This window comes from Pristis pectinata, chromosome 19, assembly GCF_009764475.1.
Source record: "Pristis pectinata isolate sPriPec2 chromosome 19, sPriPec2.1.pri, whole genome shotgun sequence".
Lineage (NCBI taxonomy): Eukaryota > Metazoa > Chordata > Chondrichthyes > Rhinopristiformes > Pristidae > Pristis > Pristis pectinata.
Genome location: NC_067423.1, coordinates 43,364,069 through 43,382,226, shown reverse-complemented (window position 1 = coordinate 43,382,226; position 18,158 = coordinate 43,364,069). Strand labels below are relative to the sequence as shown.

The 18,158-nt window shown below is 49.3% G+C and overlaps 1 protein-coding gene across 1 annotated transcript in view; it reads right to left on the bottom strand.

The window, feature by feature from the left end:
- Positions 1-18,158, bottom strand: part of LOC127580592 (dynein axonemal heavy chain 3-like) — a 230,133-nt gene that overhangs the window by 129,834 nt on the left and 82,141 nt on the right. The window contains 6 exon segments of the mRNA XM_052034178.1: positions 639-824; positions 1,734-1,867; positions 2,020-2,134; positions 3,566-3,666; positions 4,707-4,837; positions 12,881-13,103. Coding sequence (XP_051890138.1) covers positions 639-824; positions 1,734-1,867; positions 2,020-2,134; positions 3,566-3,666; positions 4,707-4,837; positions 12,881-13,103 — 890 coding nt within the window.

Here is an 18,158-nt window from a genome sequence, read left to right as displayed (position 1 = left end):
CTGCTGGGTGTTTCCAGCATTTTCTGTTTTTTCCTTACAATGGAACAACAGTTGAACACAATTGCACTGACCATCATGTCATACTTTGCTGCACCGAAGACAATACAAAAATTAAGATAAAATGCACTGGAACCGTGATAAAAAATCACAATATAAGCTTCCGTGGTTCCATTAGTACTATCCCTCATTTGTCCGCAATTTCCCGCCCATGACGGCTGAATGTAATGTTAACAAAGACGTACGGGTAGGTTAATTTGGGTTTAAAATGGGCGGCGTGGACTCGTTGGGCCAGAAGGGCCTGTTACCACGCTGTAAATAAAATTAAAAAATTAAAAAAATAGATCGGCTATGCAAATATTGCCTGTGCGATCCCCCAGAGCCTCATCATAGTGCAAGGCCAACGGTGTGTGCTCAGGTGAAATGTGCTGGGGCTGGTAACCAGTAACCTAGCCACGTTGGGTCCGAAACGGTGACCGTCCGTTTCCCTCCATGGATGCTGCCCGACCCGCTGAGTTCCTCCGGGATTACAGTCGGCCAGGCTGAGTCGCCTGAAGTCATTCTAAACTGACAGCACTGACTTCACACCCACAGCAGACGGTGAGGGTAAATGATCAATGTTTCCTCCCCAGTGGTGTTACCTGTGCTTAGAGGAAGGGTCAAGAATGCCACCAACAGACCAGATTATGGAGAAGAAGGCATAAGCAACAAGTGCATTGGTGACTTCTTGCAGGTCCTCCTGTCCTGTAGCCGGGAAGCTCTTTTCCTCCATTGCTTTGAAGGCCAGAAAGATCTCCTCCTCCTTGTCAATGTTATCGCTGGAAAAGCTGGAACACAGGACACCGGTGAATGAAGCCTACACCGGTGCGTGGAGGAGGGCAAATCCGGTGGTGGGGGGGAGAAGGGGCCGGTAGTAGGGGAGGAGGGTTCGTGCATTGGGGAGGAGGGGTTGGGTTGGGGAAGGAGGAGGGGTCAGGTGGGGGGGGTCTGTGGGGGTTAGGCCCCCACCCAGCCCTGCCCTGCCACCCTCCCAGAGACATGTACAATGCCAGCCCTGCCCCAGCCCCAGCCCCAGCCCCAGGGCCATCCTGGGAGGCAGCAGGACTGGGAGTGCGCTGTATCTCAGGGAAGGGTTGTCTGGCCTCAGCCCCTTCAGCTGTGGGCACCTCTCACCATTGGGTACGGCACACAACACCTGGAGACCTCTCCGTCCGTCACGCACTTCAGTGCCACCACCCCGGCATTGTACCTCGACCTCAGCGTGTGAACGGGAAAGGGTGTGAGCGTCACATAGGGAATGGGAGGGAAGAAGGGGAGAAGGGGGGAGGGGAAGGAGGGGGAGAGAGAGGGGGGAGAGGGGGGAGAGACAGGGGAGAGAGAGGGGGAGAGAGAGGGGAGGTGGGGGAGAGAGGGGGGAGAGGGGGAGGGGTAGACAGAGAGAGAGAAGGGGAGGGAGATGGGGAGAGGGAGAAGGGGAGAGAGACACATAGACAGGGAAAGAGAGAGAGGGGTGAGAGAGAGAGGGGGGTAGAGAGGGGGGAGGGAGAGAGAGACGGAGAGAGAGCTACGAGAGAGGGATGGGGGAGAAAGAGCAGGAGAAAGGGAGAGAGGGAGAGGGAGGGAGAGGGGATGGGGGGTGTTAAGTATTGTCCCACTTCTGGCTGGCATGGGAGAGCAGACTGCGGTCGGTCTCCAGCCAGGTTTATCGCCCCACCTAACTGCCCCGAGCTCCTGACCTGATTTTGGCCAACAGGCTCTGGTAGATCTTCAGCATGGAGCTGGTGAGATGCATGGCAGACGACTGCACAGCCAGGTTACACCTCTTCTCAACAAAATCCAGACATGGTGGCAGGAGCCAGTCACACAGCACCTGGGGGGGGGGGGGGGGGGGTGGAGGCGAGAATTCCGGGGTGAGAGCTCCACTCACAACATCGGCTTGTCAGCAGCTTCCACGCCACACCGCGTCGGGACCGCGAGTCGTTACCGCACCGTGAAACGGTGGTCGCGTCACCAGCCACCTACCCGCACCGCCTGTTTCTGGTCTGGCGTCAGCTGGGGAGGCAGTTTGGTCGCCAACCAGGACTGCACCAACGGCCTCCATCCCAGATTCATGGGCTCCATGTAAATCATTCCGCACCTGTTCGGAGAAAAGCAAAGGCGTGCCTCCTGAGTCAGATGGTCCTGTCGACATTGTTAGATGGTTAAGTCAGTGCCTGAGGTCAGCACCCTGACAGCATCCAGCTCAATTCACCTTCAAACTTGAACCTCTCGCGCCCAGTCTAAGTGTCCCTCTCTCCGTTACCACGGCATGCGGTGAGTACAGCACGCTTGGGAACAACGGCCGGATCTGATCAACGGCCCTCGAAGTTCTACGTGTAACTGCACAGTAGTGTAGTGGTTAGCGTAACGCTATTACAACGCCAGTGACCCGGGTTCAATTCCGGCCGCTGTCTGTAAGGAGCTTGTACGTTCTCCCCGTGTCTGCGTGGGTTTCCTCTGGGTGCTCCGGTTTCCTCTCACATTCCAAAGACGTACGGGTTAGGAAGTTGCGGGCATGCTATTTTGGCGCCGGAAACGTGGCGACACTTGACCCCAGAACACTCTACGCAAAAGATGCATCTCACTGTGTGTTTCGATGTACATGTGACTAATAAAGAGATCTCATCTCATCTCTCGTCTCATTTTGTGTTCTAGCAGCGAACAGACCCAAAGAGGTACAATGGGGAGATTGATCGGGAGGTTCCATGTGCGTCGCACGTACATGCTCGAAGTACGCAGTGTGTAGGAGCGACACCAATCCACGTACAGTTAACCCGTCTACTGCGACACTGACTGGTGTAAGACACGCCTGAAAGCAGGTGTGAACAGCAGGAAGCAGTGTACACCCACACCGTTTAGTGCCGTCGCCACCCACTCTCAGGCTCGTCGGGGAGTGAGTTGAATGGAGTCAGCTACAAAGACCCTTGAAGCAGCCTGAACATTACAGAAAAAAATCCATCTGTCTGCTGCTTCAAAAATACCAGCTTCACGTGGTCCCACAGAGGCTCTGGGGTGAGAGGGTCAAGAGGGAAGACTTCTCTCCGCGGTGTTTTGTCTCAAGAGGGCTGACCTCCTGTCATGCGGGAGGCGTGCTCCTGTCTGAGGAGCTGGGGATGTGGGGTCGCAGCTGATGCCAAGCTACCTGCACCTCTCCCTCCCATCACCTCTTCGTGCCCCCGTGACTGCTCAGCGTTCTGGGACCCCCCCATTAAACCTCGCCACCTTCACCCACTCCTTCAAACCTTCCTTTGACCACCTAACCTTCTAGTTCTGCGTCAGATTCAGTTTGATGATGCGGAGCATTGCCACATTAGAGGTGCAATATAAATGAGATCTCTGAGCAAGCAGATGTCTACCAAATAGGTTTCATCTCGGAAAATCTCTTCACCCCAGCTGCAACTAAGCATGCGTCACAAACCTGACTGCAGACCGACCTGGTGCACAGCCTGGCGTCTTCCTGTGTGTTTCATTGCTAAGTAACGATCCCACATTTATCCCACTCCCGATCAGGCCTGGTCCCTGTACCCACCTGCTGACTGTGGCAGGTGATGCTTGCTCCAGATCCAGAACTTCGAAGATGATACTCTGCTGGCAACTCATCTGGATGATCTCCCCATTCATCAGACAGAGCTGTGGGACACAGGAATACACCTCATGGGTACTACCTTCAAATCAGAGCCCTCCCCCCCACTGTCAAACCCATTTCAACACCAAACCTGAGGTACATGTTATCATATAGGGTCGACAGGGTTGTTAAGAAGATGTATGGAGTGTTGGCCTTCATTAGTCGGGATATTGAGTTCAAGAGCCCCGAGGTGATGTTATAGCTCTATAGAACTCTGGTTAGACCACACTTGGAGTATTGTGTTCAGTTCTGGTCTCCTCATTAATAGGAAGGATGTGGAAGCTTTAGAAAGGGTGCAGAGGAGGTTTACCAGGATGCTGCCTGGATTGGAGAACGTGTCTTGTAAGGATAGGGTGAGCAAGCTCGGGCTTTTCTCTTTGGAGAGGAGGAGGATGAGAGGTGACTTGATAGAGGTGTACAAGATGACAAGAGGCATAGATCGAGTGGACAGTCAGAGACTTTTTCTCAGGGCGACAATGGCTAACACGAGGGGGCAATAATTTTAAGGTGATTGGAGGAAGGTATAAGGGGGATGTCAGGGGTAAGTGTTGCAGGGGCAGACGTTGCAGGGGCAGATACGTTAGGGACATTTAAGAGACTCTTAGACACATGAATGATAGAGAAATGGAGGGCTATGTGGGAGGGAAGGGTTAGATAGATCTTAGAGCAGGATAAAATGTTGGCACAACATTGTGGGCCGAAGGGCCTGTACTGTGCTGTAATGTTCTATGTTCTGTGTCCTAACAGTGAGCTACAGAATCCTTGTTTCATGTTAGCTATCTGAATGGAATACACTTCTTTGCCAATTAATCTGTTTCTTATCCGAATTAAATGTTTCTCTATCCCTGGAGCACATTATGTGAAAGTTGTCATTCAAATGGAATAATGAATCAAAATCAGAAAATATCGGATGTCATTTTAGTGAGGTCAGTAGAATTCTATGCGGTGAAAGAACACATTGAGGACGTGTCGTCCTTGCTAGCTCAGGGTTAAGCTGGGCTGACTGTGGAAGCGGTCTGTCTGAACACAGCCTGCGGCCTATTACCTTCTTATTGTCATCAAGGACTGTGTTCATGTTTTCCACCCAGACTGCGTCCACTGGACCATCGAAGATGCACCACTTCCGGTCTTTGGTCAGGCTGGTGGCATGTTCACGGAAGATGTTAGCCAGGATCCCTGTTAAAATCAGTTCCAGAGCTCACTGCACAGTGTTCCGTGACTGGCTGAAGAAGTCAAGCTTTCCCACAGTGTTGTAACGGCACCAGAATTTGCTCCATCTCTGACCCACTCACGGGAGTCAGCTTGGGAGCACTCAGCGGAACAAATAAATGCAGCAGGTGTCTGAACATTGCAGTGGTGGAGGTGGAGGTAGAGGTGGAGGCAAAGTGGGGTCATTTTATTCAGAACAGCTTGCAGGGTGTAGAATCCAAGGTAGAAGCTGCAGTCGCAGCTCTGTGGAATAATGTTTACAGATCGTATGTGAAGGTACGCGGCAGGTGGAAGTACCATGCCTGCCCCGCACGGGATCGTATGTGGCAGGCACTGTAGTGTAGTGGTTAGTGTAACGCTATTACAGCGCCAGTGACCCGGGTTCAATTCCCGCTGCTGTCTATAAGGAGCTTGTACGTTCTCCCCGTGTCTGCGTGGGTTTCCTCCGGGTGCTCCGGTTTCCTCCCACATTCCAAAGACGTATGAGTTAGGAAGTTGTGGGCGTGCTGTGTTGGCGCCGAAAGTGTGGCGACACTTGTGGGCTGCCCCCAGAACACTCTACGCAAAAGATGCATTTCACTGTGTGTTTCGATGTACATGTGACTAATAAAGGTATCTTATCTAAAAAAAAAGTATTTGTACTAAAGAGCAATGATAGAATTGGTACTGGTAGTTACTGTCCATCTGGTTACTTCCAAATATTAACCAATATCCCTGTGCTCTCCTACCTGTGATAAGACTATTGAACGGTTCCCTTATACGATGAGATGGACTCTGACCTCACAATCTACCTTGTTGTAATCTTGCACCTTATTGTCTACCTGCAATGCACTTCCCTGTAGCTGTGACACTTTACTCTGTTTTCTGTTATTGGTTTTACCCTGTACTACCTCAATGCACTGTGTAATGAATTGACCTGTACAATCGGTATGCAAGACAAGTTTTTCACTGTACCTTGGTACAAGTGACAATAATAAACCAATACCAATACCTGTCACTACACCTGCAGCCGTCTCCACCAGCAGAACCCACCTCTGCCTTCAACTGTATCGTGCAAGAACTGTCACTTCTCCAGTGAGAGGACACAACGACCCTTAGGTCAGGCACCAGACACTGGCAGGTTAATGAAGCACTGCGACTAGGTTAGGGTTAGAAAAGGCACAAGGGAATGCAAGAACTGTGACAGAGGGCTCTTCAAATGTTTCATATTTGCTAATGAGAGTAACAAAGACAGAACTACCAGCAGAGTGCTTAACGAGGTCCTGCATGGGAGGCCGGAAGCTGAAGGCACATGGGATCCAAAGCAAGCTGGCTAATTGGATCCCAAGTTGTCTTGGTGGTAGGAGGCAGATGGCGGGGTGGTGGAGGGATGGCTGGATGTCTGCGACCAGTGGTGTACCGCGGGGATCGGTGCTGGGGCATCTGTTATCTGTCATCCATATGAACAACGTGGATGTGAATGTGGGAGAATGATTGGCGAGTTTATGCCGGTGTTGTGGATTGTGTGGTGTTGTGGATGGCGAGGGGGGTTGTCCAAGGCTACAGCGGGATAGAGAACAGATGGAAAGCTGGGTGGAGTGTTGGCAGGTGGAATTTAATCCCAAGGTGATGCATTTTTGGGAAGTCAGACAGAGGGGGACATGCACGGTAAATGGTAGGGAATTAAGGAACATTGATGAACAGAAGGATCTTAGGGGTTTGGTATTGGTATTAGTTTATTATTGTCACTTGTACCGAGATACAGTGAAAAACTTGTCTTGCAAACTGATCGTACAGGTCAATTCATTACACAGTGCAGTTACATTGAGTTAGTACAGAGTGCATTGATGTAGTACAGGTAAAAACAATAACAGTACAGAGTAAAGTGTCACAGTTACAGGGAAGTGCAGTGCAGGTAGACAATAAGATGCAAGGTCACAACAAGGTAGATCGTGAGGTCAGAGTCCATCTCATTGTATAAGGGAACCGTTCAATAGTCTTACCACAGTGGGGTAGAAGCTGTCCTTAAGTCTGGTGGTACGTGCCCTCAGGGTCCTGTATCTTCTACCTGATGGAAGAGGAGAGAAGAGAGAATGACCCGGGTGGGTGGGGTCTTTGATTATGCTGGCTGCTTCGCCAAGGCAGCGTACCGTCTATGCAGATCAATTCATTATACAGTGAATTAAGGTAGTTCAAGGGAAAACCAATAACAGAATACAGAGTAAAGTGTCACAGCTACAGGGAAATGCAGCGCAGGTGGACAATAATGTGCAAGGTCATAATGAGGTAGGTTGTGAGGTCAGAGTCCATCTCATCGTATAAGGGAACCGTTCAATAGTCTTATCACCGTGGGGTAGAAGCTGTCCTTGAGCCTGGAGGTATTACTCTGAGGTGCAAATATCCATGTGAGCTGACCACAGAGGGGGAGACTCTACACCAGCGAGCTTGCGCCCTGCCTGCATCTCAGTCATACCTTGAGTGAATACCTTGCCTTCACTGGCTTTCCCCACAGCTATCCTGCCTGTGGCTTCAAACGTCAGATCCAGAGCACCCTGGTTTGTGCTGTGCAGAGAAATGTGTGTGGAAATTACTGGGACAATGGGAGATTGGCCAAGTGTCCGGCAGTGTCGCAGAGAAACACTCAGGTGCAGTCAACTCACTCGGTAGCTAGAATACACGAAAGGAACCATCCCCAGGAAAGATGCTCTGAACCCATCTATATTCCAACCATACCATCCCACCCAGGGTAACAGCGGCGAGGTAGGAAGTAACATCTAGGTCCACCAGGCAAGCAGAAAGACAGGTGATCTATGAAAATCGGGAAAAAAACTACAGAAGCTGGAAATCTAAAGAAAAAACAGAAAATGCTGGAAATACTCAGCCGGTCAGGCAGCATCTGCGGGAAGAGAAGCAGAGTTAGCGTTTCAGGTCGGAAACTCTTCGACGGATCTGGGAAGGAGAGGAAAGAAGCTTGTTTGGCTGCAGGGAGGGTGGGGATGTCACTACAGATGATAAGATGTTAGCTTTTGCGGTAAGGAGGCAGTGCATGAGAATGAAGCCCGACTCCACGTGGGTTATAAAACTAGTGAAGCATGAGAGGAGGCCACCCTGCCCATCAAGTCTGCACCTTAGAAACAGAGAACAGAGAAAACCTACAGCACTATACAGGCCCTTCGGCCCACAAAGCTGTGCTGAACATGTCCCTACCTTAGAAATTACTGGGCTTACCCATATTTTTCTCAGATCCACATACCTATCCAAAAGTCTATTAAAAGACCCTATCGTATCCGCCTCCACCGCCGTTGCTGGCAGCCCATTCCACACACTCACCACTCTCGGAGTAAAAAACTTACCCCTGACATCTCCTCTATATCTACTCCCCAGCACCTTAAACCTGTGTCCTCTTGTAGCCACCATTTCAGCCCTGGGGAAAAGCCTCTGACGATCTACCCGATCAACACCTCTCATCATCTTATACACCTCAATCAGGTCCCCCCTCGTCCTCCGTCTCTCCAAGGAGAAAAGGCCGAGTTCCCTCAGCCTGTTCCCCAATCCAGGCAACATCCTTGTGAATCTCCAAATCTTTACATCCTTGGAAAGCACCAGCTCCACTTCTCCCCCTCCATGGTTTCGCCTGCCCTTCTGCTGTTTGACTACATTCTAGCTACAACTCACTACCAGCTGCTGTCTGCCTACTCCACCACTCACCGCCCCCCCCACCCCCCCACCTGGCTTCACCCACCCATCATCTCCCTCCTGACCTGCATCCACCTGCCAGTCCCTCGCTCACCCCTCCCTCTCACCTCTGCACGCTCAGTCCTGCTGCAGCCTCTCAACCATCCCAGATGCTGCTTGACCCACGTAGTTTTTTTTTGCTTGTGTCTCCAGCTTCCTGCTGGAGCGATCTCTCAGTCTGATCCGCCAGCTCTCCCCATGGCTTTGCAATTGTCTCTCTCTCTCTCTCTCTGCAGGGATTCCATAAGACCATAAGACAAAGAAGCAGAAGTCGGCCATTTGGCCCATCGAGTCTGCTCCGCCATTCTAGCATGAGCTGATCCATTCTCCCATGTAGCCCCACCCCCCCGCCTTCTCACCATAACCTTTGATGCCCTGGCTACTCTGATACCTATCAATCTCTGCCTTAAATACACCCAATGACTTTGCCTCCACAGCCGCCCGCGGCAACAAATTCCACAGATTCGCCGCTCTCTGGCTAAAGAAATGTCTCCGCATCTCTGTTCTGAATGGGCGCCCTCCAATCCTGACGTCGTGCCCTCTTGTACTAGACTCTACCATGGGAAACAACTTTGCCACATCTACTCTGTCCGGGCCTTTTAACATTCGAGATGTTTCTATGAGGTCCCCCCTCATTCTTCTGAACTCCCAGGAGTACAGCCCAAGAGCCGTCAAACGTTCCTCATATGTTAACCCTCTCACTCCTGGAATCATTCTAGTGAATCTTCTCTGAACCCTCTCCAACGTCAGCACACCCTTTCTTAAATAAGGAGCCCAAAACTGCACACAGTACTCCAACTGAGGTCTTACCAATGCCTTATAGAGCCTCAACATCACGCCCCTCCTCTTATATTCTATCCCTCTAGAAACGAATGCCAACATTGCATTCGCCTTCTTCACCACTGACTCAACCTGGCGGTTAACTTTTAGGGTATCCTGCACGAGGACTCCCAAGTCACTTTGCATCTCTGAATTCTCCTCATTTAAATAATAGTCTGCCCGTTTACTTCTTCTGCTGAAGTGCACAACCATACACTTTCCAACATTGTACGCCATTTGCCACTTCCTGTGTGAGACCCACGACTGCATCTGCCGCCAACACCTGTCTGGCAGCAGGTCCACGAGTACTTGCTGCTGGAGGAGGGCACTCCCGCCGGTCACCCGTGGAGTTACATGGTGAGGACGCACCTGGAGTGCCCAGTCCTTGCATCCTCCTGGGAAATGGAGGAGGCGCGAGAGAGGGCTTCGTCAACCACAGCAGAGGGCAAGTCACGTTTCCTGAAAGAGCAGGACATCTCAGATGTCCTGGAATGGAAGGTCTCATCTTGAGAGCAGATGCGGCGGAGGACAGAGGAACGAGGGGAAGGAACGGCGCCCTTGCACGTGACAGGGTGCCGTGGGAGTTGGTGGGTTTGGAGTAGAGGTCAGGGGAGATGGAGATGGAGGCAGGGAGATGAAGGAAGGGGATACAGGTGCCGGAGATGGACCACGTGAATTTGAGGGTGGGGTCGAAGTTGGTAGCGAAGTTGATGAAATTAAGTTCTGTGCTTGTCCTATGATTGCTTTTGTTACATTAAAGGCCAAGAGATCCATTCTATTTAAATGGAAGGACCCTATACCTCCTACCACATTTCAATGGTTTTCTCAAACTATAACATGTTTAAACTTAGAGAAAATTAGGAGTGGTACTGTTGACCTTTCGCTTAAATCTGAGGAAGTTTGGAGTCCATTTATTCAATATTTCCATATGATATGAGCTGACCTTTTTCAGATCCCTTTCAATAACCTTTGAATATTGAGGAGCGGAGCTGACAACATCATAATGTGTTTTTAACCGAAGAAAGATCAGTCCAATTTTTTTTTGAAGTTTTTGGCTTGCTTTAGATTGTTATTTTTTTTGATATGGGGGTTCTTTTCTCATATAATTAAATTTCTTTTCAATTCTTTTTCTGTATCATGCTCACTTAGCAAGAGTGCAGGAGGTCCAGGTTACATATTTTACTCCCTGTAAGTATAAATTAACTGTCAGTATTGTTATCCCGATCTCTTCGTACTGTATGTACAACCATTAATGTTACGTATATTAATTTGAATTAATTTGAAATTCAATAAACAGATTGAAAAAGAAATTAAGTTCTGCACGGGTGCAGGGACTGGCACCGATGCAGCCATCGATGCAGTGGAGGAAGTGTTGTGGGAATGGTGCCACAGCGGGTCTGGAACATGGACCACTCCACGTAGCCGACGAAAAGACAGGCATGGCTGGTGCCCCAGCGGGGGCCCTTGGCTGCACCTTTGAGTTTTAGAAAGTGGGAAGAATCCAAAGATGTTCGGGGTGAGTTGTTCAGAGTGTCGGTGGAGGGGAACTGGTTGGATCTGAGTCGCAGAAAGAAGCGGAGGGGCTGAAGTCCTACCTGATGGAGGGGACGGAGGTGCTTAAGGACCGGACGTCCACGGTCAAGGTGGGGTGTTGGGCGGAGGGCGCGCGAGGTGTCCCGGATGTAGGTGGGAAGGGGCCGGACCAGGGAGGACGGGGCAGAGTCGAGGTATGAGGAGACGAGTTCAGTGGGGCAGGAGCAGGCAGAGACCGTGGGCCCACCAGGACAGTCCTGCTTGTGGATCCTGGGTAAGAGATGGAGACGGGCAGTGCGGGGTTGGGCCACCATGAGTTAATGTGATAAGAACATTAGAAATAGGAACAGGAGGAGTCCATCTGGCCCATTGAGCCTGCTCTGCCATTCAATAAGATCATGGCTGATCTGGCTGGGAATCAGCTCACCTACCTGCCTTTTCCCCATAACCCTTAGTTCTCCTACTATGTAAAAATCTACCTGACTGTGTCTTAAATATATTTAATGAGGTAGCCTCGACTGCTTCCCTGGGCAGAGAATTCCACAGATTCACTACTCTCTGGGAAAAGCAGTTTCTCCTCATCTCTGTCCTAAATCTACTCCCCCGAATCTTGAGGCTGTGTCCCCTAGTTCTAGTCTCACCTGCCAGTGGAAACAACTTTCCTGCCTCTATCTTACCTATTCCTTTCATAATTTTATATGTTTCTATAAGATCCCCTCTCATTCTTCTGAATTCCAGCGAGTATAGTCCCAGGCGACTCAATCTCTCCTCATTGGCTAACCCCCTCATCTCCGGAGTCAACCTGGTGAACCTCCTCTGCACCACCTCCAAAGCCAGGAGATCTTTCCTCAAGTAAGGAGACCAGAACAGCTTGCAGTACTCCAGGTGTGGCCTCACCAGTACCCTGTTCAGTTGCAGCATAACCTCCCTGCTCTTAAATTCAATCCCTCCAGCAATGAAGGCCAACATTTCATTTGGGCAGATTATTATCTAGAAGGAGAGAAAATTCAAAGTACGGAAGTACAAAGGGACTTAGGGGTCCTCGTGCAGGATACCTTAAAGGTTAACCACCAGGTCGGATCGGTGGTAAAGAAAGCGAATGCTATGTTGGCATTCATTTCGAGAGGTATAGTGTATAAAAGTAAGGAAGTGTTGATGAGGCTCTACGGGGCACTAGTGAGGCCTCATTTGGAATATTGTGCGCCGTTTTGGGCCCCACATCTTAGGAAGGATGTGCTGACGTTGGAGAGGGTTCAGAGGAGATTTACGAGGATGATTCCAGGAATGAAAGGGCTTAAGTATGATGAGCGTTTGTCGGCTCTTGGACTGTACTCACTGGAGTACAGAAGAATGAGAGGGGACCTCATAGCGACATTTAAAATGTTGATAGGAAAGGACAGAGTAGATGTGGCTAGGCTGTTTCCCTTGGTGGGTGGGTCCAGGACCAGAGGGCACAATCTTAGAATCAGAGGGCACAGTTTCAAAACAGAGATGAGGAGAAATTTCTTTAGCCAAAGGGTGGTGAATTTGTGGAACTCCTTGCCACGCACAGCAGTGGAGGCCAGATCAGTGGGGGCGTTCAAGGAGGAGATAGATAGATATCTAAATAGTCAGGATATCAAGGGATATGGGGATAAGGCCGGTAATTGGGATTAGAATAGCTTTTTTTTCTTCTTCCCCCATTCCCCATTTCTCATTTCTATTTCCCTTTCCTTGGAGCAGACTCGATGGGCCGAATGGCCTGCTTCTGCTCCCTTGTCTTGTGATCTTGTGAACCTGCTGCCCCTGTGTTATTGCTCATTCCTGAAACATGATGAGCCTCGTATTTTAGCGTCAGAGAGACTCATTAGAGCTTTGAGCTGGGTTCCCCTGGCCTTGTCAGCTCCATAACTGTGTGGGTGACTGGAGCCATAATGAGTCGCCAATATCCCGGAGCACACTCACCGTCACTCCACTCGTGCGAGGTGGGGTTGAAGCTGCCGTACAGTTGGCCCATGGTGACGGCCTTGGGGTTGACGATGACGTACTGCACCCTGCGTTCCTCCATCAGGCCTCTGGATTCCAGCAGGTCCAAGGACCCCGCCAGCACCTTCAGCGCGCTGGTCTTACCGCCCAGGGCACTGCCAACCACCATGAAGCCATGGCACATCAGCATCATCTCGTAGATCTGGGCACAAAATCCCACCAGTTAGCTGTCATTCATTGCTGGAGAGATCGCCAGAAGGCAAGAGGTACAACACGGGGTTCTGGATATTTAGATAGATAGATAGATAGATCTTTATTCATCACATGTACATCAAAACGCATAGCGAAATGCATCTTTTTGTATAGAGTGCTCTGGGGGGCAGCCCGCAAGTGTCACCACACTTCCGGCGCCAACACAGCGCGCCTGCCACTTCCTAACCCGTACGTCTTTGGGATGTGGGAGGAAACCGGAGCGCCCGGAGGAAACCCACGCGGACACACGGGGAGGACGTACGAACTCCTGACGGAACCTGGGTCGCTGGCGCTGTAAAGCGTTACGCTAACCGCTACACTACCATGCCTGCGATAACGAGACGGACTGGGTCAGGGGGCTTTCCTTATAATGAACCAAGCTAACAAGCGAGGTGCTCGGCGCAGTCAGACACACATACTATCCCAGGATAAGGAGAGGTACACTGGGACACCTGCACTGTCCTGGGTTAATGAGCAACACACAGATACAGAGCCTCCCTCTTAGACTGTAATACATGGGGTGGCGTTAGGGGCACAACAGAAGTTGTGATGGGGGGAGAGACCCCTGCAAGTCAGCAGATCTGAACTGAAGTCGATGCCTTTCCGGCTGGAGAGTTTGGCTTAACTGCTGAATTGAGATCCAGCTTGAAATTATGAGTGGCAGCATCTTCGTGGAGGGTGGGATTGCCGTGTGGAGTCCCCCAACCCAGATCTCTAGGACTGCAGCTGGTCATACTCAGAGAGCCACAGAACACATTGAAGTTGTTCAGTCAATGCACAGGTGAGGGACAGACTGCAAGTGAGGGAAATACCTCACTCTACGCAAGAGACGCATTTCACTGTGTGTTTCGATGTACATGTTCACCGGCAGGGCAGGCGGCGGGGAACCCAGAGACAAGACAGCATCACGTTAGGAAGCAGTGGTGATTGCAGAGGTGGTGTAGGGGTCCGGCGGGGTCCTGTGTAACAGGTAACACTTCCTTCTGTGGGAGGGTTCAGTAGGTACAGGCTCAGGGGGTGGTGTGAACACAGCTGTGCGGGTATCTTCATAGCTCCACACAGATGACCACACCCTGAGGTGTAAGGGATGTGGGGGTGTGTATCCATGTGGAAAGTATGTGCTGGGTGTGGGACAGGGCCATGTTATAGAACACAGAACATAGGACACTACAGCACAGTACAGGCCCTTCGGCCCACAATGTTGGGCCGACATTTTATCCTGCTCTGAGATCTATCTAACCCTTCCCTCCCACATCGCCCCCTATTTTTCTCTCATTCATGTGGCTATCTAAGAGTCTCTTAAATGTCCCTAATGTATCTACCCCCACAACGTCTGCCAGTAGTGCCTCCTCACCACCTTTGAGGAGGTGACCAGGTAGATTGATGAGGATAGTGCAGTGGATGTGGTCTGCATGGATTTTAGTAAGGCACTTGACAAGGTTCCACATGGTAGGCTTCTTCAAAAGGTCAGAGGCCAAGGGATCCAGGGAGGCTTGGCCGTGTGGATTCAGAATTGGCTTGCCTGTAGAAAGCAGAGGGTTGTGGTGGAGGGAGTGCATTCAGATCGGAGGGCTGTGACTAGTGGTGTCCCGCAGGGATCGGTTCTGGGACCTCTGCTTTTCGTGATATTTATTAATGACTTGGATGAGGGGGTAGAAGGGTGGGTTGGCAAGTTTGCAGACGACACAAAGGTTGGCGGTGTTGTGGATAGTGTGGAAGATTGTCGAAGGTTGCAGAGGGACATTGATGGGATGCAGAGCTGGGCTGACAAGTGGCAGATGGAGTTCAATCCGGAGAAGTGTGAGGTGGTACACTTTGGAAGGACAAACTCCATGGCGGAGTACAAGGTTAATGGCAGGATTCTGGGGAGTGTGGAGGAGCAGAGGGATCTGGGGGTCCATATCCACAGATCACTGAAAGTTGCCTCACAGGTGGATAGGGTAGTTAAGAAAGCTTATGGGATGTTAGTTTTCATAAGTCGTGGGATCGAGTTTAAGAGCCGTGAGGTAATGATGCAGCTCTGCAAAACTCTGGTTAGACCACACTTGGAGTACAGTGTCCAGTTCTGGTCGCCTCATTATAGGAAGGATGTGGAAGCATTGGAAAGGGTGCAGAGGAGATTTACCAGGATGCTGCCTGGTTTAGAGAGGATGCATTATGAGGAGAGACTAAGGGAGCTAGGGCTTTACACTTTGGAGAGAAGGAGGATGAGGGGAGACATGATAGAGGTGTACAAAATATTAAGAGGAATAGATAGAGTGGACAGCCAGAGCCTCTTTCCCAGGGCAGCAATGCTCAATACAAGAGGACATGGCTTTAAAGTAATGGGTGGGAGGTTCAAGGGAGATATCAGAGGGAGGTTTTTCACCCAGAGAGTGGTTGGGGTATGGAATGCGCTGCCTGGGGTAGTGGTGGAGGCTGATACGTTGGTCAAGTTCAAGAGATTGTTAGATAAGCATATGGAGGAATTTAAAATAGGGGGATATGTGGGAGGAAGGGGTTAGATAGTCTTTGGCGAGGTTTAAAGGTCGGCACAACATGGTGGGCCGAAGGGCCTGTATTGTGCTGTATTGTTCTGTGACCCTCTGCTTCCTGCCATCGAGCCAACTGTGTATCCAATTAACCAGCTCTCCCTGGATCCCATGTGATCTAACCTTCCAGAGCAGCCCACCATGTGGAACCTTATCAAAGGCCTCACTGAAGTCCATACAGACCACGTCTACAGCCCTGCCCTCATCAACTTTCTTGGTCACATCATCAAAAAACTCAATCAAATTCTAAGACATGATCTCCCGTGCTAATGTTCTATGGTTCTGTGGACCTACTCTCTCTGTGGCCACCTCTTTTACTCTTTATATAGCTTTAGAACCTCTTGGGATTTTCCTTAACCTTACCTGCCAGGTCCATCCATCCTCTCTTTGCCCTCTTGATTTCCCTCTTAAGAGTATTCTTAATCTTTTTATAGTCATCAAGGGATTCACTCGTCCCCAACCTCCTAAACGCAATGTAAGCTTCATTCCTTTTTTTTTGACCAGATCCTCAATATTTCTTGTCAGCCAGGGTTCCCTAAACTTGCCAGGTTTACCCTAGCAGGAACATGCTGCTCCTGGACTCTGGATATCACGCTCTTAAAAGCCTCCCACTTACCATTCACTCCTTTCCCTTCACACAGGCTCACCCAATCAACCTCTGCTAGATCCTGCCTAATTTCCCCCCAGAATTAGCCCTGCTCCAGTTTAGGACCCTCACCTATGAGCCTCTTCCATCACTATCTTCAGACTAATAGAATTATGGTCGCTGGAGCCAAAGTGCTCCCTGACTGCCACCTCAGTTACCTGCCCTACCTTGTTCCCCAAGAGAAGGTCCAGTATTGCACCCTCCCAAGTAGGGTCCCTCTATATGTTGAATAGGGAAACTTTCCTGGACACATTTTACAAATTCCACCCCATCTAGCCCCTTAACACTCTGGCTAATCCAGTCAATACCAGGGAAATTAAAATCTCCCACTAATTCAACCCTGTTATTCTTACAACTATCAGCAAATTCTATTACACATCTGCTCCTCAAGTTCCTGCTGACTGTTGGGGGGTCTATAATACAGCCCCACTACAGTGACCCTCCCCTTCTTGTTTCTACCCATATGGCCTCACTGGACAATCCCCCAAGAATGTCGTCTCTTTGCCAATATTTTTATTAATTTCAAATAAGAAGTACAAAATGCATGAAACAAAGGAAAAAAAAATGTTACAAAATAGATTGTATTGAATCACACCAGAAATCACAATGCTTCATATTGATAAACAAAAAAATATCAGTCGATATTGATAAGTTGGAATAATTTTACTATAAAAAAAATCTAACCCCACTACCAAAACCAAAGCTGTTTAGTAGCATCCTAAAGACATAGTAGTATTGGCCAATATCTGTACATTAAGCACCAAATCAGTGGTTTTGAAAGCAGTTCAAAAAAGGTCCCCATAATATTTGAAAGTTCAGAATAGATCCAGAAATAGAGCAACGGATCTTCTCTAAATCTAGACATGACATAACATCCCGTAACCGTTGAGCATGAGTTGGGAGAATAGTTTCCTTCCATTTTAAGCAACGTAGCCCTCCTGGCTATAAGAGAAATGAAGGCCAATCTGGGCAAGTCAGAAGTCTCCAGAATTGTATCTTTTTCTCCGACAATCCCGAATAATGCAGTTAAAGGATTTGGCTTAAAATTTATTTTTAAAAGTATGGAAAAAGTTTGAAATACCTCTATCCAGAATTTTTCCAAACTCGGGCATGACCAAAACATATGAATTAAGGAAGCTTCTCCATTATTGCATTAGTCACAATAAGGAGATATATCTGAATAGAAACGGGATAACTTGTCTTTGGACAGGTGAGCTCTATGGACCACTTTAAATTGAAGGAGGGAGTGATGTGCACATAATGACAAAGTATTAACCAGTTTAAAAATTTGATTCCAAGTTTCCTCAGAAATTGAAACCTGCAGATCGCGTTCCCAAGTGTTTTTAATTTTGTTTAAAGGGACCTTATTCATTCCTGATAATCTACTATAAATCTTAGATATTGAAGCATCATAGAAAGGCTTCAAATTAAAAATTACATCTAATAAGTTCTTATCAGGACTTATAGGGAAGGTATGTACTTGAGATTGGAGAAAATCTCTAATTTGCAAATATTGAAAAAAGTGAGTTTTTGGCAATTTATATTTAGTTGCCAATTGTTCAAACGTTAAGAAACTTAACCTCCCCTTCTTGTTTCTCCCAACATGGCCTCACTGGACGATCCCCCAAGAATGTCGTCTCTAAGCACTGCTGTTCTCCCTTATCAGGAGGCAACACCCCCTCCTCGCTTACCTGAACCTCTGTCACACCTGTAGCACCTGTATCCTGGAACGTTGAGCTGGCAGTCCTGCCCTTCCCTCAGTGATGTTTCTGTTATGGCGATAACATCCCAGTCCCCAGAGCCAATCCACGCTCCAAGTTCGTCTGCC